Genomic DNA, 27,639 nt, shown 5'->3' with positions numbered 1-27,639 from the left:
ACAGGCTCAGCGGCCATGGCTCACGGGCCCAGCCGCTCCGCGGCATGTGGGATCTTCCCACACCGGGGCACGAACCCGTGTCCCCTGCATCGGCAGGCAGACTCTCTACCACTGCGCCACCAGGGAAGCCCCTCTTTTTTTTTTTTTTTTTTTCTTGTAAAAGGAACTTCTTAACACACAGGCCATTGGCTGTGGCAGTGGTCCTGAAACTTGACTATGCATCAGACTCACCTGAGGGTGTGTTAAACAGATTCCCAGGCCTCACCCCCAGAGTTTCTGATTTATTATATGCCAGTGGGGCCCAGGAATATGCATCTCTGATGAGCTCCCAGGTACTGCTGAGGCTGCTGGCCTGGGAACCCCACACAACCTCTGCTCTGTGGCTGTTATGTGGAGACCTCCCTCTAACAGTGGCTGTTTTCTCCCCTAGCCTGGCTTACTGTGCAGGCTCCCAGGAACCTTCCTCAGAGGAGGGGTCTTGGAGACCAGGAGACAGGTGCTGTGCTCCACATAGCTGCGGCCCAGGTGAGCTATGGTGGATACTTTTTGTCTCTTTAAGTTCCCCTTTCATCTTGCGCTCACTCTCAGCCTAAAGTCCCTTCTTTTCTGGAGATGCTGGAAAGATTTTTTACGTGGTCCATTGAGTTTCTCTTGGGTTGTTTCCTTGTTCTGTCCAGTGACATCATCATATGGCTCTTTACCCATCCCGATCCTTCTCTTGGAGGCCTGACCTCTCCCTGCCTTGCTTTGCCCCTGATCTGATACCCGTGGTCCTGTCTCTGCCCCACCCCAAGCTAGAGCGGTGCTATCAGTAGCAGCAGACCCCTGTGTTGTTACAGGGACGAGCCCGTGTGAGGACAGAGCTATATCCCTCTGTCAGGAAGGGCAGATACACCTGGGCCCTGAACAGAGGGCCCTCTACAGGGATGTTACACAGAAGAGTGACAGAAACGCCTGGCTGGGTAAGGATCCACGTTCCCTCTAGGTCCAGAGTGGATGTGTTCAGTTGTCTGGAGACAGAGAACAAAAGAACCCAAGAGGAAAGGAGAGAGAGAGGGGCAGTGGGGGGCCTGTTGGGTGGGGGGAAAGAAGGAACAGGAACATACTGAGAGGCGACAAGAGACACAAAGAAAGGAAGACACAGAGAGGGACAGAGGGATAGGAGGGGAAAGCACGGACTCATGACAGGAGCAGTGGGGACAGAGCGTGTGGGAGGCAGAGGATGAGGGGGGAGGGAAGACAGACAGCAGCTAGGGAGGCACAGGCTGTGCTGGGACCAGGGGAGAGATGAGTGAACTTGTGCTCACACACACAGCTGTGATAGGTCCTGGGGAGCAGAGGAGACTGAAAGACAAGAGAAGCCAACCGTGATAGTCTACTTCTATGCCCAGGCCCTTCAGGAGGCAAAAAGAGCCCCTTTTCAGAGTCTCTGGACCGATCTCTTGCCTTTTTTCAAATCAGTTTTGCCCCATCTGGGCTGCTCCTCCTCAGAGCAGCCTCCCCGACCATCAGATTCAGAGACAGATGCTCTGCAGCCTTGATGTCTCCTCCCTGCCTCTCCACGTGCAGGGTTGCTCATTCATGGTTGGAAGGACATCCTGGGCTGGATCAGAGAACACGCAGGGACCCCAGATATGCAGGGCTGCAGGGCAAGGAAAAGGCCTAAGACTTCCACAAGGGAGACTAGAGTGAAAGCCCATGAGACACCAGCAAACAGGGAAGAAGAAATCAAGGGTGAAGCACAAGAGCCACACAGCAAGTGGGACAGAGCCTGGCCCACCCTGGGCGGCTAAGGACACCAGGACTCTCCTGTCTGTTCTCAGCAGCCTCGGTTTTATGAGAAACTGCAGGAGCACCAGCAGAGCAGCCAGCTATGTGGGGAAGTCGCTGAGTTCTTGTGTGAACGAGGTTTCCACCAGACTCTGGAGCAGCATGAACCAGTTCAGAAGCCTCTGGGCCAGTGACTGTCGAAGGAGGGGAGGCTGCAGCCAGGCACCCTGTGCCCTTCAGGAGGAGAAGGAAGCTTTGCCGGCCTCACAGGGCTCCTCCAGTTCTCCCAGGAGCTCGGCAGACAGGGCTGTTGAGGCCAAAGGGCCATGGAAGCACAAAGAGGCGAGGCTCGAGGACACAGTGGGAAGCTCAGACAGCTACAGATTTGACAGGAAGCAGCCAGTCCAGGAAACTGGAGCCCCCACACCTACAGCCAGCTCCAGAGCCACTTGGGTGAGGGCCTCTCGGCACACATGTCCTGGTACTGTCATCTATAAGCAAACCATGCCCCCACTTTGTGCCTTGTCTTCCAGCTGTAAGTTGAGGATGGTTCCTGTTCCCTCACTGCTGGGGAAATGCTGGGATGAAGGCTCTAGTGGACACCCAACATAAAGCCATTCACTCAGCCACCTGCAGGTTACACACAGGGAAAAGCAATACCTAAACGATTATGTTGTCTTGGTAACCCAGGGGATTTTCTTTTGAGTTGTGAAATTGGAAAGCCAAAGCCTGGGCTGTTTCTGTGACCTAAGAAGTAAATTGTGTGAGTAGGTGTTATATCTAGATTTTGTTAACTGAACATAAAAGAATGAAGCTAATGTTAGCCTGGGGAAGGAGCACTGTGTTCTCTGTGGAAGGTGGGTGATGTCCTAGCTGGAGCCGCTGTGTGGATTCAGAGAGCTGTCATCTTAGTCTGGGAATCAGGTTCCATTGTAGCTTCAGGGCAATGGGGCAGGATAAGAGTGATGGAGCATGTGGGGACAGAGGGTGGGTTGCATTTTTAATTTGGGTTGTCAGGGTCCTCACTGAGAAAATGACACTAGAGTAGAGATGTGAAGGAGAAGGGGTGAACTGTGTGGCTCTTTGGGGAGACTGTAACAGTCGGAGAGGATCACCAGTGCAAAGGCTCTGAGCCAGAGGAACCTGGGCAAGGAGGCCAGTGTGCCTGGTGCAGATTGAGAGGGGATGAGAGTAATAAATGAGGTCAGAACCAGATCACGTGGGGCAGCACTACTGAGAGTGAAATTGAGAGCAAGCATTTAGAAACTTTTATAGCAATCTGACATTGCTGCACCGTCTAACTGCATATTCGATGTATTTTGAAAAACAAAAAAACCTGGTTCTTCACAGATACTTTGAGAAGCACTAACCTAGGGCCTCAGGCCCTACATAGAGGACTTTGTAAGGACTCTGGCTTTTTCTCTGTGAAATGGGGTAGCCTTGCAGGATTCTGAGCAGAGGAGTAATAGGATGACGTTGAGAATTTCAATTTATTTGACACTTAACTCTATTTAAACACGTGTTTGTGTCTCTGTTTTGTTACGGAGAGCTCTGGAGGACTGTGGTCTTCTTGAAGGCAAGGTCCATGTCATATGACAGTTGCATTTCTCAGAAACTGGCCTGCTGGCACTCACACAGGTTAGTTGAGTTGAATGAAGAGGAGGGGCCCACTCTGACAGCTGGATTGAGAGAGACTGTAGGAGGTCCAGAGGAGAGTCAGGACCAGGTAGGCGGCCGCTGCAGTAATCCAGGCATGAGAAGACAGTGGCTCGGAGCAGAGTGGACTAGAGGGTGATGAGAAGAGGCTGCGTGCCCTTCAGAGCATCATGACCAGGTGTGATCAGAATACATTTGCTGGGACGGCTCTAGACAAATAAGCCCTCAGCCACCGGCCCAGATGGGCAGCCCCTGAGGGGCCTGTGCTGAGTGTTGTTGAGTAACCAGCCTTCCTGAACTGCTCTTCCCAGACCTTTACTACTTATTCTCACCTTGGGACACTACCTGCAGTAATTCAGTTTCTTGCATACACAGGGATGACAAGAGATATAAACAGACGTACAGGAGCCAGATCAGGAGGGACTCAGACATCAGAGGTGGGACTTGGCAGAAGTATCCTATCATCTGATCTTCTCTCTTGTGAACCTTTGCTTCCATCCAAGTCTTACCTGTTCACCAGGTTGTCTTATATGGCCACTCACCCTCAGAGATTCCCACCACCCTGGAGACAGACAAGCAGAGGCTTATCGTGAATCATCTCTCAGGGGAAATTAGTGGGATTCAGGATAAAGAGAAATAAAAGCAGAAACTTCGGTAAAGACTCGACAACCCCTCCTCAGCTGGAGAGGATTTCAATGGAAGTTGTTGCTTTAGGAACAAGCACACAGTGAGATCTCCCCAGGAATGACAGTAGCCAGCATGGCATAATTTGAGAGACTAGGATGTGGCTTCCTGGGCTGCTAAAACCCTGCACTGCGGTATCGGTCCGCCCTGCTCTGATCACTGAGTTGTCTCCTGGCAGCAAGTGTGCACTGGGGCTATGAAGAGACCAAGACACTCCTGGCCATTCTCAGTAATTCTCAGTTTTATGAAAAACTCCAGACCTGTCAGCAGAACAGCCAGATCTCCAGGGCCTTGGTGGAACAACTCCAGGAGCAAAGCTTTCTGCAGACCCCAGAGCAGCATCGCGCCAAGTTGAAAAGCCTGCAGTCGAGTTCCCGCAACATGAGGAGAGGCTATGTGCCTGAGCCTTGTATCTTTTACGAGGAAACTGATGCCCTTTCCAGCCCTGGGCCTCTGCACCTACTATGGCAAGCAGTGCTGATCCTGGCCAAGAGGGAAGTTGAGGCTAGAGAGCTGAGTCAGCAGAATGGGGGGCCCACAGAGGCTGGAGAAGGTACCACCATGGATGGTGAAGACTGGGAGGAAGAGGATTTCAGGGATCCTGGCCAGGCGGTTAGGAGGGTTGGCCTGCCAGACCTGTTCCCAAACAGACGTGGTAAGACTCTTGGCTTTGACTCTTGGTCAAAGCATGGGAAAGTCCACTTAGGGCCGTTAGCCTAGCATCACCAGAGAGCCATTCTGCTCCTGGCCTTGTCATTATCTTGATGTAGACCTGACACAGGCCAGAGAGTCTTGGTTTTCACGGTTAAGGATTACTTCCTTGGTACTTCAGAGCCCCGATTTTGCTTTGCTGGCCTCTTTCACAGGGTCCGTGTCATTTTTCCCCATGGATTTGCACTTACTTTGCTTCCACAGATGGCCAGTCAGGTCTCCAGCCCAGACTCTCTCTCCTTCTCCAGCACTGACCCTCCTTTCAAATCTAAGCCTGGGCTTCCCAGATGCCCAGCAACTTGCTTTCTTCCTGTTTGAGACGGTTAAACCCGGGGTGGCCTTTTGTTACTCTTAGAAGCCAGGCCATTCAAGAACTGAGACAGATGACAAAGAGCTTGACTCCTCGCTTCATTTTGTCACTGTGTCAGAACATCCAAAAAGAGGTGCAGTAGGAGCAAAGTGGGTGGATGGAGTTTTGGGTATATTTACCTGTGATCATATAATTTGGAGCTTAAAAATATTACAATTGGAAAATAAAACTTAGGTTTTTAATTAGCAGAAGACTGAATCACATGAGAATTCCAATTAGTTTTTCTTCTTAAAGGTAGTTTAGTTGTAATTCTTTCCTCATTCCATTGTTTTCCTGCTCCACAGTCTGATGTATTTTTTTGTTTTTTTTTAAAAACATACATACATACATACATACATTTATTTATTTATTTATTTATGGCTGCGTTGGGTCTTTGTTCCTGCACACAGGCTTTCTCTAGTTGTGGCGAGCGGGGGCTACTCTTCATTGTGGTGCATGGGCTTCTCATTGCGGTACTTCTCATTGCAGAGCACAGGCTCTAGGCGCGCAGGCTTCAGTAGTTGTGGCACGTGGGCTCAGTAGTTGTGGCTCGTGGGCTCTAGAGCGCAGGCTCAGTAGTTGTGGCACAAAGGCTTAGTTCTGTGGCATGTGGGATCTTACTGGACCAGGGCTCGAACCCGTGTCCCCTGCATTGGCAGGCGGATTCCTAACCACTGCACCACCAGGGAAGTCCTGACAGTCTGATGTATTTCTGTTCTTGCAGGTACTGAGATCAAGAGCGGGATTACAAAAGAGAATTGGAACTGGGATGATACAGAGGAAGCAGAAATGAACAAGCCTTTTCAGAGAAAGTCCAGTGAAGTCTTCTGGCACTCTGAGCTAAAAAGAGGCTGGGCGGGTGCTCCAGTGTCAAGAAGGCAACGAAGATGTTCTCCAGGGGCGAGTGAGGAGAAACCCCCATCCCAGAAGAGGATGAGTCACCAGAGACTTCGTACTGGGGAAAAGGCCTGTACACATTTCCTGTGTGGGAGAAACTGCTCTCAGAGTTCTCCCTCTCACCACCAGCCAGTCCCCAAAGTGGAAAAAGCTTCTAAATGTCACGAATGTGGGAAAAGCTTTAGCCGAAGTTCTTATCTTGTTCGACACCAGAGAATCCACACGGGAGAGAAGCCTCACAAGTGCAGTGAGTGTGGGAAAGGCTTCAGCGAGCGCTCCAACCTCACTGCCCACCTAAGAACTCACACAGGGGAGAGACCCTACCAGTGTGGGGAATGTGGGAAAAGCTTCAACCAGAGCTCCAGCCTCATTGTCCACCAGAGGACCCACACGGGGGAGAAGCCTTATCAGTGCACTGTCTGTGCAAAGAGATTCAACAACAGCTCCCAGTTCAGCGCTCACCGGCGAATCCACACTGGGGAGAGCCCATACAAGTGTGAGCAGTGTGGGAAAAGCTTCAACAATGGCTCCCACTTGAGTGCCCACCAGAAAACCCACACAGGAAAAGCCTTACCAGTGCTCTCAGTGTGAGAAAATCTTCACTAAGATCCCTGCCCTCATCCACCATCAGGGGGTGCACACAGAAGAGGTTCCCATATCCCAGAAAGGAAGGCATGTGCTATGAGTGTGGAAGAAACCCAACGGATCAATTCCTTACATCAACATGTGTTTCTTGGCGCTTCCTTCTGCTTGTGGAGAATTCTACTGGGCAATCCCCAGCTTAACTATAGGTTTATTGACCACCGGATCTTAAGAACCATGTCCAGGAATAGGAATCAGGGTAAGAACGCTGAACTCTTTCTGGCTCTGCCTGGGACTCCTGGGTCCTGTCTCATTGTCGATTTCAATTCTGTTTGAAGGGGACAAGGCTACAGGATCCATAAGTCCTGCCAGGAAACCTGGGTATGACTGTTCCCAACAGAGAATGGGGGGGCTAGTGGCCTGAGCACTGTTTCTGGGCCATGTCAGAGAAGAAATTCTCCACCCTCATGGGAAGCACATCTAGAAGTTAACAGCCTGGATGTATTCTAAACCAACAACTGACCTCTGGCACCTAGTGTTTGTTAGGTACTACTGCTAACTTCAGAGCAGATCACTACTCTGTAATCCAGCCACCACCAAAGAAAGAACAAAGGAAAGGAAGGAGAGGTTAAGCCACTGGGCAATATTAAATCTGTTTCCCTTGGTGACATAATCTCAGAGCAAGGGTAACATCTAGGTTAATCTTTGTAAGATTCCTCATTTTACCATCACCTCCACCCCAGTTCCTGGTTTATTGTCTCTTATAGTTAACACTTTCTACAAGCTTATAACCATTACCACTTCTGTTGACAATAAAGGTGTTTCTCCCTCTACTTCTTTAGCCTTTGGTTGTAATTTTCTCCATTAGAAACTTTATTCTCATGCAGAAGCCTGCACTGTCCTCAAGAGGATCCAAGGGTAGAACCTGCTTCAGGACAGCAGGACATGCAGAGAAGGAATAAGGGGCAGGAAATGGGGAGAGAAGGAATACAGTTGGGTTGGGGAGTAAGGAAAACACAGGGGCTGGAGGCGGCTCTGACTACAGGTGAAAAGGAGGCTGGGTGTGAGGAGCATGAAGAGCCAAAATTAAAGCTTACTGATCCAGAACAAGGCATAGATGTTTAAGCTTTTGTGAAATCTCTATGATAAAATGTGGTGAAAGATGGGTAAGTTGTCCATGGTTCTTGGCCTGTGCATGCAAGTTGTCAGTACCTTGCCTAAGCTTTGTTGAAAAGCAAGTGTCATGGTCTCTGCTTTAAGCCTTCTTGAGGAATTATAGATGAGCAAAGGAGAATGTATACTCTACCTCAAAGCCAAAAAAATTTTTTTTTAATTTAGAAAAGGAGAAGCAAAGGCAGGACAGAAAAATATACTTCAGTGTTTCCTCAGCTTGAGTCTCGCTTGGCCCATCCCACAGTTCTCTGCATACACGGTCCTTGAACATGGCCCAGTGGACAAGCTATGCAGGCCAGTTCCCAGAGTCACATACTAACCTCTGCTCTACAGAGAGGGGGGAAAAATGATGCCTTAGGAAAGCTCAGGCAAAGGCAAAGAGATGGGCTTGAATGTGACCTGTTGGGGGACAGCCTGACTTCATTGGAGATCATGGTGGGGAAGAGGGAGACAGCCCGGGGTGGATCAACTACTGAAGGGCTTTGTACACCAGCTCAAAGAAGCTGGCTTTGATAAGTGAGGAGAGCCAGTGAAAGTCAATGGAATCGCTAAGGAAGCGCAGGTACCCAGGCCTCACAGGCAGGTGCCTCCCACTCCTGGGTCTGCGGTAACCAGGGAAACTGGGATGCAACTGTTGAACTCCTTGCATTCTTAGATTGCCTCCACTGTCCAAACTGCTTTATCCTGTAGTCTGCTGGGCAGGAGAAAGAACACAGAGTACTAGAGTGCCCAGCCCTTGCCTGTCAGCCTCTCGGGAGGGTCTGGAGCAGACAGTAAGAACTGGAGAATACATCCAGTTATTCATTCAGGAAACATTTGATTGCCTATAAAGTACCAGGTATTACACAGAAGCCAAATACAAAGCAGTGAACGAAACAGACACTGTATCTTCCTTCCAGAACCAGCCTTACTGGACCCCTCAGAAATACAGCACAAATCAGGCAGCACACCCAGCCCCCAAGCCCCAAGATCTGAGTTCCAGCTCCGCAGGGCCACTCTTCTAAGTTCCAAGTTCTGATAAACCCAACCTTTCCCCCTACTCCCTGTGTGGTCGCTGCTTCCTACAGTTAACACCTCTGTTACCTTAGTGTCTACGTCCCACTGACAAATCAGCCTGATCACTGCACCAACCACTTGAGAATAAATTTGAAGTAGGTTGTACAAAAGGCAACACCCCCAAGTCTATCCATTTCCTCTGACGTGTAACTTATACTCCTGGTTTGCTTCAGCCCTTCAGATATCCATTGAAAAGCCAGTTTTCCCCTGTACGTTTAATACTGGGGCTCTCCATATAGTGTCTGTACATCCCTTCCTCACTGAAACATTTTAACTCATTGATACAATTTTTCAACTGACAGCATGCCTTTTTTCCAAGGACTGCTAACCACTTGCCACAGACAGGATCAAATAAATATTCTCACAACCCAGAGAAGTAGCGCAAAGCCTGCACACCATTCCCTTTTCACACATCTGCTGTGGTTCCTCAGCCTAAGGTGGCTGATGGGTGGTCACAGCCAAAGCCAGAGCTGGGCCCCTCAGGCCTCCTACCCGACTTCCTTTCCTCTTGCCACCTCTTGTCTGCCTCTCCTGTGAGGGACTGCCTTACCGGTCAGTTTGGGAACAGCCAGGACTCCTGGGGTCCCGGGTGAGACTGTGCCCATGTCATCGCTGACATCATCACAGGCGAATCCTCGCTTTCACCATCATCAGCTCCAGCCTCCTCGCAGTCCTGCTGCTCGTCTTCGGCTCGGCTTCTGGGTAGAGACAAAGAGAAGGACTGAGCGCAGGTCACAGGACACTAGCAATTAACCTGGCTACTCCCTGTGATATGGAAGTTAGCCTGAAAGATTTTGAACTTGTGCCACCCTGTTCTGGCATCTGGAGAAAGCTGTGGTCCTGAAGCTGCTCGGGCATTCCCTGTACACTTGGCCATTCTCGTGGCACTTCTGGAGTTTTTGATAAATTGGGGATTCACTGAGATTTGCAAGTAAAGTCTGGGTTTCCTGGTAGCCCCAGTGCACACCTGGCTATCACAGGTTTAAAGTGACTTGCATAGTGATTAAAGTGAAAGAGCTGGATTTTGAACCTGGGTCAGATCAATTTCAAAACCTTTAATTTTTCACTCTCTCACTCTCAACACACTTTCTGGCTAACAATTTCTGTGAAACCTCCAAACACAGACCTTATACTACATGTTCATGCCACCAGGGCAGCCTTGTTGTGGCAGGGGCCGTAGGCCCAGCCTCCTGGGGAGGAGGAAGGCACAGTTGAGGTTTCATGTCACACCCATTACCAGCAACTACCTCCCGGGCATGGTGTCGTGCCTGGCACAAGATTAAGAGCTAGTTATTACACAGTATAGATTAGACATGGTTCCTAAGAAACTTTTACAGCCAAAAGTAAGAAAAAGCAAAAAGAGACCCATTAAAAAGACAGAAAAGGAGACCCATCAGAGATCTCACTTGTTATACAGGATGGTCAAAAGGTACCCCTTCCATCGAGGCATGGTACGTGTGGCTGGGCAGACCAGAAGAGAGTCAGGACCCCAGTGCCGCACCTGACAGCGGCAGAGTCTTATAGGTCTAAACTAAGATCCGGCCCTCTGCCTTGTATGCCAGCAGGTCACCATGTAAGCCCCTAGACCTGATTTATACATGACCCTTCTAAGAGCTATCATGGAATGAAGTTTTCTGAAGGGAGAACCAGAGGGAACGACAAAGCCTCTATATGGAACTGAGCTGCCTCAGAACCACAACTGCGTCCCAAATCACTAGCTTCCTGCTCCCAACTGTGGTCATGACAGAACGATACGGTTATGTCTCTGATGGATGGCACAGGCACGGACAACCTCTCATTCCTGGATTCTTCCTGCCTCTCCCCTTTCCAGCCTGAGACTCTGTTCTTCAAATAGGTGGGTTGTTCTTTAAGGCCCCAGGGTCTGAGTGGTCTGAGCAGAGCTCTGCCTCTTCTCTTGGGAAAGCCCCTGAGGATGGGCTGCATGGTCTCCAATAGAGCCTGGTAACTTCCCCCCTCCCCCGCTATAACCCCGGGTCCTGGCTCTTCTTGGAGCAAAAACACCATCACCTGGAAATATACCCCATCATTGGACACCCTACCTCCCCCGCCAGAGATTGTCATATGGGCCCAGGGAGGAAAAGTATAGGAATGGAGATTCCTGCAAAGCCAGAGTTAGAAACTTGATTGAGGAATATGATGTGTGTGGCTGAGCAGAACAGCAGAGAGCACTTCCGAGTCCTGTGTGCTCAGGGCAGTGCTGGGAGGTCTGGGGCAGCCCCTGCCCAGGGCCCCACAGCGCTGTTATATCTTGCAGCACTACTATCAGTCCTCAGCAGGTCCCAGTCTGGCCCTCTCCTGACCAGAAATCCAGTTCTGTTTATCTGTTTTGTGAGAGGTGTGACCCAGACCCTGAGGACGTAACCAAAGTTCCCACAGCTAGCTGAGCGTTACAATTCCTCTGTCTTCAACAGGCATGTCAAGAACCAGAAGATTCTCGTTTACAGAGCTGGCTCAGGTCATTATAGCCTGCAGAGGAGAAAGCCTGAGTTCTACAGGGACAAATACTTCCCTTCCTTTATTCTTGGCAGCTGAGACCTACTGAAAGCTCGGTGATTGATGAGGGTCCAAACTCTCTCTCCACCCACCCTCCTTCCTTCAAAGGGGAAAGAAAATCTGTTCTCTTAAAAGCTGGCATGGACACCAATCAGGAAAACAAACAAGTGCTTGAGAAGCAACAGCTAAATCAAGTTTCTCCACCTTGTTCCAACTGCCTGTCCCCTAACCCAGGCCCTCTCCAACCTGATCCCATTTCTCTTTCCTTACTCCCCTTCTCACCATTGCCTTCGTCTCCTGGGTTCTCACTCTAAATGCTGCACCAAGGCCACTGCCTTCTCAATGCTTCCTGGATGATGCACCCTCATCCAGGCTTGGATCTTCCTATACAGAAAGGAAGACATGTCGGGAATTGCTTCAGCTCCAGGATCTTCTCGTTGAATGTAGTTTGGGCTGCAGCCATCATAAGCACAGCTCCCAGAGCTGGCTGAAAGCTTGTGAGTGAGGCCCAGCAGTTGCCAATAACATGAGAGTGGCTGGTGGGAGACCTCCAAGTTGCCAACCTCTCTGAGAGGTCAGGACCTGCCATCAGCCACCTGAGAGAATGTGAGTAATGAAGACAAATTCAATTGAGGCTCATGTGTTCTCAGATGCAGTTCCTACAATGTGGAGAATCACTTCCAGCTAGGCCTCTCCAATAAGAACTTAATTTCTACTTCACTTTGCTAAGTTTGGGTGAGAAGGTATAGATTTTTTTTTTTTTTTGGGGGGTACGCGGGCCTCTCACTCTTGTGGCCTCTCCCGTTGCGGAGCACAGGCTCCGGACGCGCAGGCTCAGCGGCCATGGCTCACGGGCCCAGCTGCTCCGCAGCACGTGGGATCTTCCCAGACCGGAGCACGAACCCGTGTCCACTGCATCGGCAGGCGGACTCTCAACCACTGCGCCACCAGGGAAGCCCAGAAGGTATAGATTTTTTTTCTCCCATTCAGCTCAGACAGTGTTACCTAATGGAAATCTCACAGACTTTGACTGTCAGGTGGATCCAGTTTCCAGTGCCAGCTCAACTCCTCATTAACTGAGGCGGGGCAAAATACTCAACTTCTCTAAGCTTCTTTTTCTCATCTGAGCATAACTATACCAATCCTGCAGCATAGAGAAAAAGATTAGAAATGCTATTTGTAAAGCATCTGGCCAGTGCTTGGCACTTACAAGATGCAGAGTAAATGGTCTGTGGTGATAATAACAGAAGCTCTATCTTACAGGAACTTCTTTATAGCATATCTCACTACTTGACATATATTTATTGGTTTCATGTCTGTCAACCCTACAAGAATGTAAGGTTCTTGGAGAGCAGGTAATTTGTTTTGTTCATTGCTGAATCACAGCACCTTGAATGGTGTCTCATGCAAAATAAATATTTTGCAAAAGAATGAAAGGGTGAAAAAAGACAAGGAAGTCTGGGTCTTTAGACCTGATTGACTGCTTAAAGTACTCAAGCATTGTAAAGGATATGAAAGGAGGCGAAGACTGGTCTCTGACTGAGGCGTCTCTGAGATCTGTCTTCCCTTCGTTTCCACTTCTATCGCTCTAAGGTTGCATTTCTGAACTTCAGCACTATTTTTTGTTGTTGTTTTAAAGCTCAGGTTTTTGTTTTCTGGCTGCGCTGCACGGCATGTAGGATCTTACTTCCCCGACCAGGGATCGAACCCCTGCCCCCTGCAGTGGAAGTGTGGAGTCCTAACTGCTGGACCTCCAGGGATTCCCGTGAACTTCAGTACTACAGTATTGACATTTGGGGCCAGACAGACCTTTGTTGTCTGTGTGGGTCGGGGCGGGGGGTTGGGGGGTGTCCTATGCATTGTAGGATGTTTAGCTGCACCCCTTGTCTCCACCCACTAGATGTCAGGAGTACCTGTCAGTCATGACAAGACTACTCCAGATTTTGCCAAATACCTTTGGGGGGTCAAAATCTTCCCTGGTTGAGAACCCCTGGTCAGGGACACATCATTAGGCCAGGCTGGTACAAGAGTCTTCCATCTGTCTACCTGATCTTCCTACAGGGCAGATCTGGATTTCTTGACTTTCTACAAATCTAATTCAATTGTGTAAACTGCTCTGCTCAAAAGCCTTCAAGACTTCCTAATACCACTGAAATAAGCCAAGATCTCCTAACTTGCGAAGGCTCTCCCTGGCATTCTAGATCTAACCTACTCCTCCAGTCTCACTGCGCACTCTCCTACACATGGTCTACAATCCAGCACTGGTGAACTGGTCCCACATCATGGTACAGGCTCTCTGCTTTCCATAGTGTCTTTGCCCTCTAACCTTTTCCCAAGACCTGATTTCATTCTTTCCAGAGAAACTGAACACCAGGGTCTGCCAATCTCCATTCCTCCCAAGCTAGGGAGGAAGGGCACCTAAGCCTAGAAATTAGAAATATGGTAAATTTTATGTTCTCAATGAGTGGAGTCCATCAAAGAAGACAAAAAACCCACTGGAAGAGGATTGGTAACAGCACCATCACCACCTTCTTGACGCTTCCTTGACGCTCTGAACTCCTCGGCCCTGTCTGTAGCTCTTTCTCAGGGCGCCTTCTCTTACTCCACCTAACACCATAACTTGTTTCTGCGGGTTTATCTACTCCACAGTTTGGGAGCTCTCTGAGTGCAAGGAGCATGTCTGAGCTGTGTTCGTGTCCTCACTGCCCAACACAAGGGCGCACAAGGACGCGATAGGGCCTCGGTGAACCGGTGTTTTATTCACGTAAAGCACAAGGGTAAAAGGCTCTGAACCTTTCAAAGCACACTTCACGAGGAAAGAGAGCGGACAGGAGGCCCCAAAGGGCGACAGGTCCCGTACACCAGCCTACCATGTTCCCAGGCCTCTCCAAACAGAGGGAGGAGGCACCGGGTCACGGCCACCGAGGGCCTTCCCGTCACATGACCCAGGACATCATGAGAGCCTCGGGGAGAGGGCGGAGACGCACAGCTCCAGCCCGCCCCGCCGCGAAAAGCCAGCCTCAAACGCGCGACTCACCCACCTGGTCAAATTTCCCAGAGCGCGCGGCCTGAAGCTGCCGCGAGGCAGGCCGGGACTTCCAGAAAGCCTGACGAATGCTCAAGGGCTAAGCCGGAAAACAGCGCCGCCGGATACGCACAACCCTCCCCAGCTGGTTGCGCCCCCCCGCTAATCGACAGCAGTCTTCCCCAATGAGGAGACGGGTTCCTCGTTTGCGTCATAACCTGGACCAATAACGCTGTTCGAAAACCTGGGGCCCTGGATCTGGACGTTTGTTAATCCCTCCTATTGGTTACTGCTGCTGTTCTGCTTGACAGGAGCTTCCGCTTCTCTTACTTAGAAGGGTCTTTGTACCAGGCCTACCCGGACTCATACCCTATTTACAGATGTGACAATGACAGTATCAAAAATACGTAACGCTTGCTATATGTTTGGCACAGTTTTATACACGTACACAGTAACTTATCCTCACACCAATCCTACGAAGCCAATACTATTACCGTCCTCCAGACGAGAAAACTGCGACAGAGTTTAAGTGACTGTCTAATCACAGAAGTAGGACTAGAACTCGCTTCTAACCCAATGCTTTTCTTCCCTCTGTTTTAATTTTTTCATATTCCACAAGTATCGCAAAACATTCTCATTTAAAAATGAAGCCTCACATCCCTTAACTCCCAAGTTACACTCCCTCTCCAGAGGAAATAACTGTCATTAGTGTGTATGTCTTGCTGGACCTTAATCTGTAATTTTGTCTACTTAGTATATCTTCCAAGTTTTTCTGTTTCAATATATCAACCTCATCTTTTTTTTTTTTAAACTGTGTTTGGCATTTACCATTATGTGTTCAATCTTCAATCATTTCCCTTTTGATGGACATTCAAATACTTTCCTAACTTTAGTGTGTGTGTGTGTGTGTGTGTGTGTGTTTGGTTCTAGATTGGGATATTCTGGATATATTCTGAAGAGGGAGCTCATGGGTTGGGATAAGAGTGTGTGGGAAAGAAAAGTGGAGGCTTCTCTCTGCCTTTATTCTGGCCCCACTTCATCATCATTTATAAACAATCTGGTTGCACAGTGAGAGTAGTACTCCATCAGGATATAAATGGAGGGAGCTGGGATGTGACATGGACTGATAAACCTCCTTAGGGTAAGTATACCATCTTTGATTAAGTACAACACTGAGCAGTTTTCTCTAAGCACTCACACATGCACTATCTACTTTGATCCTTACATTGTTCTTGCCATCTACTATATTCACATTTCAGATGATGAAACAGAGTGCTAGAGAGGGTTAATAAAACATAAGCCTGGGACATCTTGATGTGGCAGAAAGCAAGGAAATGCTCAAGGAATATGGGGACAAGTCAAAAAATACAAAAGCCAGTTTGAATGGACTCCCAGTGATGAAACAAGGGACAATATAATGATATTAAAAAGTTATAAAACATAGAATAGAATAGGAAACATTGATTCTGTAAGATGTAAATAAATAAAAGATTAAATTGAGTTTCATTAGTATCAGGATATTTAAGTAGTTTCAAAGTATTTCCCTGTAAAACGCTTATTAATTACAAAGTAGGAAATAATGGAAAAGCCTAGCAGACACCACCTTCATTTAGTGATCCAAGTAGCATCACTAGTAATGGGAGACATTGAAATTTACACCACCTGTCTTAGTCTGAAGACATTGAAATTTACACCACCCGTCTTAGTCTGCTTAGGCTGCCATAACTAAATACCATAGATTGAGTGACTTAAACAATAAGAATTAATTTTCTCACAATTATGGAGCCTGGAAACCCAAGATTAAGGTTCTGGCAGGATTCAGTTTCTGGTGAGGGCTCGTTCCTGGCTTGCAGAAGGCTGCTTTGTCCACAGTTGGCCTTTCCTTTGACTATGTGTGGAGAGAGAAAGATCTCCCTCTCCTTCTCTCTGTAAGGTCACCAATCCCATCAGATGAGGGGCACACCCTTATGATACCACTTAACCCTAATTACCTCCTAAAGGCTCTATGTTCAAATACAATTAATTACACTGGGGTTTAGGGTTTCAATATATGAATTTTCAGGTGGGGTACAAATTCAGTCCATAGCACCACCTGATAGCATACGATGAGAAGAATGCAACATCACATGTGTGGAATTCCTGACAAAGATGACCTGAATCTAACTATGAGGAAAAAAACTGAAATTGATCTATGTTCTACTAAATAACTGGATGATCTTTTAAAGTGTCAGGGTCACGAAAGTCAAGAAAAGACAGAGGAACAATTTCAGACTGACAGAGACTAAGGAGACATGACAACTACATGCAACGTGTAATTTTGAATAGAATACTTTTGCTATGAAATACATTATTGGGACAACTGGCAAAAGCTGAATGGGGTCTCAGGATTAAATAAAATAATGTATTGATGTTCATTTAGTAATTTTGATGGCTACATAGTGGTCCTGTAGGAGAATGTCCTTGTTTGTTAGAGATGCACAGTAAAATATTTGGGGAAGACAGAGTATCATGCTGTCAACTTACTCTCAAATGATCCAGGGAGAGAAAGTCCTTTATATCATGCTTCCAACTTTTCTGTAAGTTTGTGATTATTACAAAAAGAAACAAAATTTGGAAAAGGCACAAGATTTAGAGTCAAGAGTACTTGGGTTTGATTCCCAGACCTACCACTGTGTGCTGGGAGCACATTTCCTCTTGTGCTCCAATGTCCTCATCTTAAAATGGGGATGGTATAGGTTGTTGTGAGGATTAAAGGAGTTGATCCTATAAAGGGTTTAGATTGTTACATAGCCCAGGATAAGTACTCAGTAAAGTTGATGTGCTCAACTCATCTGTATAGTCAAATAAACTGGACTTTTCCACCCAATCGTTAATGGAGTGTCCAAATTAGCCTGTAATTTAGCACTCACATACTAGAGCATAAGCTCAACAAGCCAAAGGCACTTTCCAATTCTTATTTCTCACCATCTCCTTTATTCCAACATCTCCTAACCACAGCCATGTAATTGAACCTGAAGGCTGTGAAGACAGAAAAAGGGGCTGACTCCCTTCACTGACAGGTTCAAAATTTAGTCATTGCGCTCACTTTGCTAGGATACAGGGCAAGGTGGGACTTGGACAGACTCTGTGAAAGGCTCTAAGAGATGGGCTCTTAAATTCACTTAAATCCACTGACCACACTAGCATATTCAAATTCTCTACATTTATGTTTTACTAAGGTTGGTGAACCTTCTATAGTTCTTGGTATATCTTTTGTTTTTCATTTTTTTGAATTTCCAACTGAATAAGACACAAAACATATTTTTTCTTCTGAAACCCTAGAAATGGAACATCAAAGTCCTTAATAACAAGGAGCTTCCCTCCCATTTAATGGCTTTTTTCCCAATTTTTGACTTTGTTTCACGCACACCACTGAGAATGGAAGACGAATATGTGTACACTTTGATGATGGCGTATGTGATCCCCATGATGTATTCATATCCCAAGCTTTTTCTCCTCCCTCTAATTCTCTGTGTCTTACTATGCCCCTAACTGCAAGTTAGATTCAAAACGTCCTGTAATTTCCATAGGGAGACTCTGCAAAACTCTGAAGTGTTTGAAGAACGCCTGTCTATTTTCTTCCTATTTTCCCCCAAGTAATTTTGCAATTTAAACGAATTAGCTAGGGGATATCTCCTTGGAAAGTACAGTTCTCATAAATTAATCAACTGGCATTCTGGTGTGTATATCAACTTAGGAGTTTGGTCATTGTGATTCTACCCGCTGAGAACTTCATCTAATCTGAGTGTGCTGATCACTAAAACGTTGGAGCCTGCAAGACTCTGGACTTTGATGAACTCACCAAGATTATGCTGCTAGGTGGCTAGTCCTGGAGACGTACTTCGGTATTACTGTGTAAGGAACTGAGACAATAGGTCATGGTTCTGATCTACAACTAGAAAAACAAATTCAGGCTGGGACAATATAACTAGATGTCTTTGGGGAGGCATTATGCAAATGTGGAAAGAGGGGAAACGTCATTGTTTGTTCAGCATTGTCCAAGTGACAGGATGACCCCAAAGTGGAAAATATGAAAATGGTTCATTTGACATTTTTAGTTCCTGGTGTGAAAAAGGGAGATTCATGAGGCTTGTTAATTAAATCAACTCACTAAGTATTTATTGAGCATCTACTATGTATGAGGCATGTGTTTAGGGGCTGTGAAGGACACAAGACTCTTTAGAAAGTAGCCCTAAAATCACTGATCATCTTTTCTCTGGTAATGTAGTTGCCAGGTAACTTTCTCATATCAACCCAGCTTCTCTCTCTGGGGAAAGAACATATGAACTGCAGTGGCAGGTGTGGATTCCCTTGGCAATTCTAGCGATGTGAAGAGTCACGTACTGGCATTCTAATTCCAATACCTGAGTTCTTTGGTAAGTCATGGTGTGCTGGACTGATTGCTGAATTTTAGAAACTTTAGGGGTGAAAGACTAGATCATGAGGCAGAGGAGATGCTTTACAAATGGATGATCTTTCCTGGGCTCTTAAACTTGCTTAAGGAATCTCAGAGCATTCCATAATCCACTGACCATACTAGCATATTCAACTACTGGTAGCAAATCTGACAGCTGGGACTTTGGTGAAGAAATGATTTGATTAATTAATTAATTAATTTTTTGGCCGCATGGCATGTGGGATCTTAGTTCCCCGACCAGGGATCAAACCCACAACCCCTGCAGTGGAAGCGTGGAGTCTCAACCACTGGATCGCCAGGGAAGTCCCAGTGAGAAAATAATTTAAATAAAACTATTTAATTGAAAGAAAAATGGTCTTGGGAATTCCCCAGCAGTTCAGTGGTTAGGACTCCAGGCTTCCACTGCAGGGGGTACTGGTTCGATCCCCGGTCGAGAAACTAAGATCCCACAAGCCGGAGGGCATGGCCAAAAAGAAAAGAAAAGAAAAATGGTCTTCATACCATTTCTTTTTTTAATTTAATTTTATTTGTTCTTTTATACAGCAGGTTCTTATTAGTTATCCATTTTGTACATATTAGTGTATACATGTCAATCCCAATCTCCCAATTCATCACACCACCACGACCCACCCCCCAACGCCACTTTCCCCCCTTGGTGTCCAAACGTTTGTTCTCTGCATCTGTGTCTCAATTTCTGCCCTGCAAACCAGTTCATCTGTACCATTCTTCTAGGTTCCACATATGTGCGTTAATATACGATATTTGTTTTTCTCTTTCTGACTTACTTCACTCTGTATGACAGTCTCAAGATCTATCCACATCTCTACAAATGACCTGATTTCATTCTTTTATGGCTGAGTAATATTCCATTGTATGTATGTACCACATCTTCTTTATCCATTCATCTGTTGATGGGCATTTAGGTTGCTTCCATGTCCTGGCTATTGTAAATAGTGCTGCAATGAACATTGGGTGCAGGTATCTTTTTGAATTATGGTTTTCTCTGGGTATATAACCAGTGGTGGGATTGCTGGGTCATATGGTAATTCTATTTTTAGTTTTTTAAGGAACCTCCATACTGTTCTCCATAGTGGCTGTATCAATTTACATTCCTACCAACAGTGCAAGAGGGTCCCCTTTTCTCCACACCCTCTCCAGCATTTGTTGTTTGCAGATTTTCTGATGATGCCCATTCTAACTGGTGTGAGATACCTCATTGTAGTTTTGATTTGCATTTCTCTAATAATTAGTGATGTTGAGCAGCTTTTTATGTGCTTCTTGGCCATCTGTATGTCTTCTTTGGAGAAATGTCTATTTAGGTCTTCTGCCCATTTTTGGATTGAGTTGTTCGCTTTTTTAATGTTGAGCTGCATGAGCTGTCTACATATTTTGGAGATTACTCCTTTGTCCATTGATTCGTTTGCAAATATTTTCTCCATTCTGAGGGTTGTCTTTTCGTCTTGTTTGTAGTTTCCTTTGCTGTGAAAAAACTTTTAAGTTTCATTAGGTCCCATTTGTTTATTTTTGTTTTTATTTCTATCACTCAAGAAAGTGGATCAAAAAAGATCTTGCCGTGATTTATGTCAAAGAGTGTTCTTCCTATGTTTTCCTCTAAGAGTTTTATAGTGTCCGTTCTTACATTTAGGTCTCTAATCCATTTTGAGTGTATTTTTGTGTATGGTGTTAGGGAGTGTTCTAATTTCATTCTTTTACATGTAGCTGTCCAGTTCTCCCAGCACCACTTATTGAAGAGACTGTCTTTTCTCCACTGTATATCCTTGCCTCCTTTGTCATAGATTAGTTGACCATAGGTGCGTGGGTTTATCTCTGGGCTTTCTATCCTGTTCCATTGATCTATATTTCTGTTTTTGTGCCAGTACCATATTTTCTTGATTACTGTACCTTTTTAGTAGAGTCTGAAGTCTGGGAGCATGATTCCTCCAGCTCCATTTTTTTCCCCTCAAGACTGCATTGGCTATTCAGGGTCTTTTGTGTCTCCAAACAAATTTTAAGATTTTTTGTTCTCGTTCTGTAAAAAATACCATTGGTAATTTGATAGGGATTGCACTGAATCTGTAGATTGCTTTGGGTAGTATAGTCATTTTCACAATATTGATTCTTCCAATATAAGAACATGGTATATCTCTCCATCTGTTGGTATCATCTTTAATTTCTTTCGTCAGTGTCTTATAGTTTTCTGCACACAGATCTTTTGTCTCCCTAGGTAGGTTTACCCCTAGGTATTTTATTCTTTTTGTTGCAGTGGTAAATGGGAGTGTTTCCTTAATTTCTCTTTCAGATTTTTCATCATTAGTGTATAGGAATGCAAGAGATTTCTGTGCATTAATTTTGTATCCTGCAATTTTACCATATTCATTGATTAGCTCTAGTAGTTTTCTGGTGGCATTTTAAGGCTTCTCTATGTATAGTATCATGTCATCTACAAACAGTGACAGTTTTACTTCTTCTTTTCCAATTTGTATTCCTTTTTCTTCTCTTATTGCCGTGGCTAGGACATCCAAAACTATACTGAATAATAGTGGTGAGAGTGGACATCCTTGTCTTGTTCCTGATATTAGAGGAAATGCTTTCATTTTTAACCATTGAGGATGATGTTTGCTGTGGGTTTGTCATATATGCCCTTTATTATGTTGAGGTAGGTTCTCTCTATGCCCACTTTCTGGAGAGTTTTTATCATAAATTGGTGTTGAATTTTGTCCACAGCTTTTTCTGCATTTATTGAGATGATCATATGGTTTTTCTTCTTCAATTTGTTAATATGGTGTATCACATTGATTGATTTGTGTATATTGAAGAATCCTTGCATCTCTTGGATAAATCCCACTTGATCACGGTGTATGAACCTTTTAATGTGTTGTTGGATTCTGTTTGCTAGTATTTTATTGAGGATTTTTGCATCTATCTTCATGAGTGATATTGGTCTGTAATTTTCTTTTTTTGTAGTATCTTTGTCTGGTTTTGGTATCAGGATGATGGTGGCCTCATAGAACGAGTTTGGGAGTGTTCCTTCCTCTGCAGTTTTTTGGAAGAGTTTGAGAAGGATGGGTGTTAGCTCTTCTCTAAATGTTTGATAGAATTCACCTGTGAAGCCATCTGGTCCTGGACTTTGGTTTGTTGGAAGATTTTTAATCACAGTTTCAATTTCATTACTTGTGATTGGTCTGTTCATATTTTCTATTTCTTCCTGGTTCAGTCTTGGAAGGTTATACTTTTCTAAGAATTTGTCCATTTCTTCCAGGCTGTCCATTTTATTGGCATAGAGTTGCTTGTAGTAGTCTCTTAGGATGCTTTGTATTTCTGAAGTGTCTGTTGTAACTTCTCCTTTTTCATTTCTAATTTTAATGATTTGAGTCTTCTCCCTTTTTTTCTTGATGAGTCTGGTTAATGGTTTATCAAGTTTGTTTATCTTCTCAAAGAACCAGCTTTTAGTTTTATTTATCTTTCCTATTGTTTTCTTTTTTTTTTTTGCGGTACGCGGGCCTCTCACTGTTGTGGCCTCTCCCGTTGCAGAGCACAGGCTCCGGACGCGCAGGCTCAACGGCCATGGCTCACGGGCCCAGCTGCTCTGCGGCATGTGGGATCTTCCCGGACCGGGGCACGAACCCGTGTCCCCTGAAACGGCAGGCGGACTCTCAACCACTGCGCCACCAGGGAAGCCCCCTATTGTTTTCTTTGTTTCTATTTCATTTATTTCTGCTCTGATCTTTATGATTTCTTTCCTTCTACTAACTTTGGGTTTTGTTTGTTCTTCTTTCTCTAGTTCCTTTAGGTGTAAGGTTAGATTGTTTATTTGAGACATTTGTTGTTTCTTGAGGTAGGATTGTACTGCTATAAACTTCCCTCTTAGAATTGCTTTTGCTGCATCCCATAGGTTTTGGATCATCGTGTTTTCATTGTCATTTGTCTCTAGGTATTTTTTGATTTCCTCTTTGATTTCTACAGTGATCTCTTGGTTATTTAGTAAAATATTGTTTAGCCTCCATGTGTTTGTGTTTTTTACTTTTTTTCCCTGTAATTGATTTCTAATCTCATAGTGTTGTGGTCAGAAAAGGTGCTTAATATGATTTCAATTTTCTCAAATTTACTGAGGCTTGATTTGTGACCCAAGATGTGATCTATCCTGGAGAATGTTCTGTGCGCATGTGAAAAGAAAGTGTAAACTGCTGTTTTTGGATGGAATGTCCTATAAATATCAATTAAATCTATCTGGTCTATCGTGTCATTTAAAGCTTGTGTTTCCTTATTAATTTTCTGTTTGGATGATCTGTCCATTGGTGTAAGTGAGGTGTTAAAGTCCCCCACTATTATTGTGTTACTGTCGATTTCCTCTTTTATAGCTGTTAGCAGTTGCCTTATGCATTGAGGTGCTCCTATGTTGGGTGCATATATATTTATAATTGTTATATCTTCTTCTTGGATTGATCCTTTGATCATTATGTAGTGTCCTTCCTTGTCTCTTCTAGCATTCTGTATTTTAAAGTCTATTTTATCTGATATGAGTATGGCTACTCCATCTTTCTTTTGATTTCCATTTGCATGGAATATCTTTTTCCACCCCCTCACTTTCAGTCTGTATGTGTCCCTAGGTCTGAAGTGGGTCTCTTGTAGACAGCATATATATGGGTCTTGTTTTTGTATCCATTCAGCAAGCCTGTGTCTTTTGGTTGGAGGATTCAATCCATTCACGTTTAATGTAATTATCAATATGCATGTTCCTATTACCACTTTCTTAATTGTTCTGGGTTTGTTTTTGTAGGCCCTTTTCTTCTCTTGTGTTTCCCACTTAGAGAAGTTCCTTTAGAATTTGTTTTAGAGCTGGTTTGGTGGTTCTGAATTCTCTTAGCTTTTGGTTGTCTGTAAAGCTTTTGATTTCTCCATTGAATCTGAATGAGATCCTTGCCGGGTAGAGTAATCTTGGTTGTAGGTTCTTCCCTTTCATCACTTTAAATATGTCATGCCACTGCCTTCTGGCTTGTAGAGTTTCTGCTGAGAAATCAGCTCTTAACCTTATGGGAGTTCCCTTGTATATTATTTGTCATTTTTCCCTTGCTGCTTTCAATAATTTTTCTGTGTGTTTAATTTTTGCCAACTTGATTACTATATGTCTCAGTGTGTTTCCTTTGGTTTATCCTGTATGGGAATCTCTGTGCTTCCTGGACTTGCATGGCTATTTCCTTTCCCATGTTAGGGAAGTTTTCAACTGTAATCTCTTCAAATATTTTCTCAGGTCCTTTCTCTCTATCTTCTCATTCTGGGACCCCTATAATGCGAGTGTTGTTGCATTTAATGTTGTCCCAGAGGTCTCTTAGGCTGTTTTTATTTCTTTTTTCTTTATTCTGTTCCGTAGCAGTGAATTCCACCATTCTTTCTTCCAGGTCACTTGTTCTTTCTTCTGCCTCAGTTATTCTGCTATTGATTCCTTCTAGGGTAGTTTTCATTTCAATTATTGTATTGTTCATCTCTGTTTGTTTGTTCTTTAATTCTTCTAGGTCTTTGTTAAATATTTCTTGCATCTTCTCAATCTTTGCCTCCTTTCTTTTTTGAGGTCCTGGATCATCTTCACTATCATTATTCTGAATTCTTTTTCTGGAAGGTTGCCTATCTCCACTTCATTTAGTTGTTTTTCTGGGGTTTTATCTTGTTCCTTCATCTGGTACATAGCCCTCTGCCTTTTCATCTTGTGTGTCTTTCTGTGAATGTGGTTTTTGTTCCACAGGCTGCAGGATTGTAGTTCTTCTTGCTTCTGCTGTCTGCCCTCTGGTGGATTAGGTTATCTAAGAGGCTTGTGCAACTTTCCTGATGGGAGCGACTGGTGGTGTGTAGAACTGGCTGTTGCTCTGGTGGACAGAGCTCAGTAAAACTTTAATCCGCTTGTCTGCTGATGGGTGGGGCTGGGTTCCCTCCCTGTTGGTTGTTCGGCCTGAGGCGACCCAACCCTGGAGCCTACCCGGGCTATTTGGTGGGGCTAATGTCAGACTCTGGGAGGCCTCATGCCAAGGAGTACTTCCCAGAACTTCTGCTGCCAGTGTCCTTGTCCACATGGTGAGACACAGCCACCCCCTGCCTCTGGAGACCCTCCAACACTAGCAAGTAGGTCTAGTTCAGTCTCCTGTGGGGGGTCACTGCTCCTTCCCCTGGGACCCGATGCACACACTACTTTGTGTATGCCCTCCAAGAGTGGAGTCTCTGTTTCCCCCAGTCCTGTCAAAGTCCTACAGTCAAATCTCTCTCGCCTTCAAAGTCTGATCCTCTGGGAATTCCTTCTCCTGTTGCCGGACCCACAGGTTGGAAGCCTGACATGGGGCTCAGAATCTTCACTCCAGTGGGTGGACTTCTGTGGTATAAGTGTCTCCAGTTGTTGAGTCACCCACCCAGCAGTTATGGGATTTGATTTTATTGTGATTGTGCCCCTCCTACTGTCTCATTGTGGCTTCTCCTTTGTCTTTGGATGTGGGGTATCTTTTTTGGTGAGTTCCAGTGTCTTCCTTTTGATGATTGTTCAGCAGTTAGTTGAGATTCCGGTGCTCTCGCAAGAGGGAGTGAGAGCATGTCCTTCTACTCCGTCATCTTGAACCAATCTCCTTCCTACCATTTCTCATTCAACATTGGATAAGGCAAAAGGGAAAATGGAATGTAGACATAAAGGAGAGGTTAAACAAGATGACAGAGGGGCATATGGCTGGGAAGTGTGAGTAGATAGACTGAAATATTAAGAAAAGACAAAGAGAGATGGACAAAGATGATGGATGGATAGGGTGCAAAGATGAATTCTTGGGTTTTCAACTGGGGCTAATAAAACCTGGCTTGATTTTATGGGATTATATAAGATACTGTCAAGTGGAGATGCTTTCTTTAGAAAAGTACAGAATTCTCTAGAAATACAATAATACATATGTAATATTTATTACACGTAATAAACTGTGGACAGCAGTGACAGTGAGCTAAGTCTGTACTAAGTCAACAACCTCTGAGCCATTGATGACACATCTGCCCTGTTATCTGTGGTCCACAGTAGGATATTTGGTAAAGAAGTGTAGAATATTAGAAATAACATTAATCATGTACCAACAGTGCTGTCAAGAACATGCTTGTACTGTGGTCAGTACTCGTCATGTTCACCTGGCCAGAGAGAATGAGAAAAAGCTTGTAGAGATGAAGAGGTGGTATATGATAGAGTTTTCCCTTCCTTCAGCTGACTTCCCCAGCAGCCTCCTCAGTGCCCCCTTCACCTCCTTGTTCCTCAGAGTATAAATGAGAGGGTTCAGCATGGGTGTGACCACAGAGTAGAAGAGGGAAATGAATTTGTCCTGGTTGCTGGTCTTAGGTGGAAGCAGATACCCATAGATAGCTGAGCCATAAAAGAGGAGCACCACCACCAGATAAGAGAGGCATGTGTTAAAGGTCTTTCTCTGTCCCTTGGCCGAGTGGATCTTCAGCACTGCCTAAGTTATGTAGCAGTAGGAGATCAGGATGATGCTTAATGGGACAGTGGTGAAGAAGGTGCAGACACCGTTGAGCACAGCCTCATTGAGACTTGTGTCTCCACAGGCTAGTTTGATCATGGCGGGCACCTCACACAGGAAGCTGTCCACCCTCTGGTGCCCTCACAAAGGGAGCTTCAGAGTGAATGTTGACTGGACCACAGATTTGCCCAAGCCGCCCAACCAGGCAATGGCAGCCAGCAGCCAGCAGAGCCGGGAGTTCATGATGGTGGTGTAGTGCAGGGGCCAGCACACCGTGACATAGCAGTCAAATGCCATCACCACCAGCAGGATGCACTCAGTAGCCCCTAGCCAGAGGAAAACATTGAGTTGGGTCACACAGCCACCATAGCTGATGGTCTTGTCTGATCCCCACAAGATGATCAGCATTTGGGGGACTGAGATAGTAGTAAAAGCAAGATCCAGGGAGGAGAGGTTGCTGAGGAAGAAGTACATGGGTGTGTGGAGTCGGGCATCCAGGCTGGAAAGCAGGATCATGGTTGAGTTCCCAACCAGGGTCAGCAAGTAGGAGAAGAGGATGACTACAAAAAAGATTATCTCCAGCTGGGGATGGTCGGATACACCCATCAGAATAAAGCTCTCCAAGGAGCTGCTGTTGGCCCTTTCCATCTCTGGTTGCCTTCAGTCACTTGAGGAATCTGTCCAGGGACAACCAGGAGTAAAGCAAGTGAAGAAGCTACTGGATTAGGTGGATCTGCATCAGTGCAGGTCTGATGTCGCCGGCCTAGTTAAGTACCAATTTAAATTTTATGATTGCAAGGTTTCATTGCAATCCCCAAACACTGTCAGTTCCACAATGAATGGAAACTTTATTCCATCTGAATATCAAACATGAGCTATCACAAAATGAAGGAAGTGCCTCACGAAGAACAAAAAGATCAGGGTCTTCAGTTCAACACAGTGATGACCCAAGAAATTCATCTTTGCACCCTGTCCATCCATCACCTTTGTCCATGATGAAGGAGTGTGAACTCCTTCATTTCAAAAGGGTAGAGGGAGTTGACCATTGGAACGAAATGTGGAAATTCTCAAAAAATACTCATTTCCCCAGCCAAGGTTTTGGTATACTCAGGGGAGGGGTGAGCAGACCTGCTGTATTTGGAAGAATTCTCCAAATGTTTCTGATAAATTTCTTCCCTTCTCTTCTATATCCCTCCCCTCCCAAGTGAAAACTCCTGGTCTAGAAAGATGAAGTTTGAGGGAGAAGGTGATGAGTCTATACAATCATGAAAAGAATGGGAAG

The 27,639-nt window shown here is 45.5% G+C and overlaps 1 protein-coding gene across 1 annotated transcript; it reads right to left on the bottom strand.

The window, feature by feature from the left end:
• Positions 1-9,431: 9,431 nt before the first annotated feature.
• OR2C1 (olfactory receptor family 2 subfamily C member 1) lies at positions 9,432-27,005 on the bottom strand (the record flags this gene model as incomplete). The annotated part of the gene is given in 4 exon segments (XM_079718988.1): positions 9,432-9,576; positions 26,014-26,336; positions 26,340-26,498; positions 26,502-27,005. Coding segments are annotated over 4 exon segments (1,131 nt in total).
• Positions 27,006-27,639: the final 634 nt, after the last annotated feature.

The sequence above is a fragment of the Hyperoodon ampullatus genome (genome assembly GCF_949752795.1).
Source record: "Hyperoodon ampullatus genome assembly, chromosome: 14".
In the NCBI taxonomy this organism is placed as follows: Eukaryota; Metazoa; Chordata; class Mammalia; order Artiodactyla; family Ziphiidae; genus Hyperoodon; species Hyperoodon ampullatus.
This window is presented reverse-complemented; position numbering and strand designations above follow the sequence as displayed.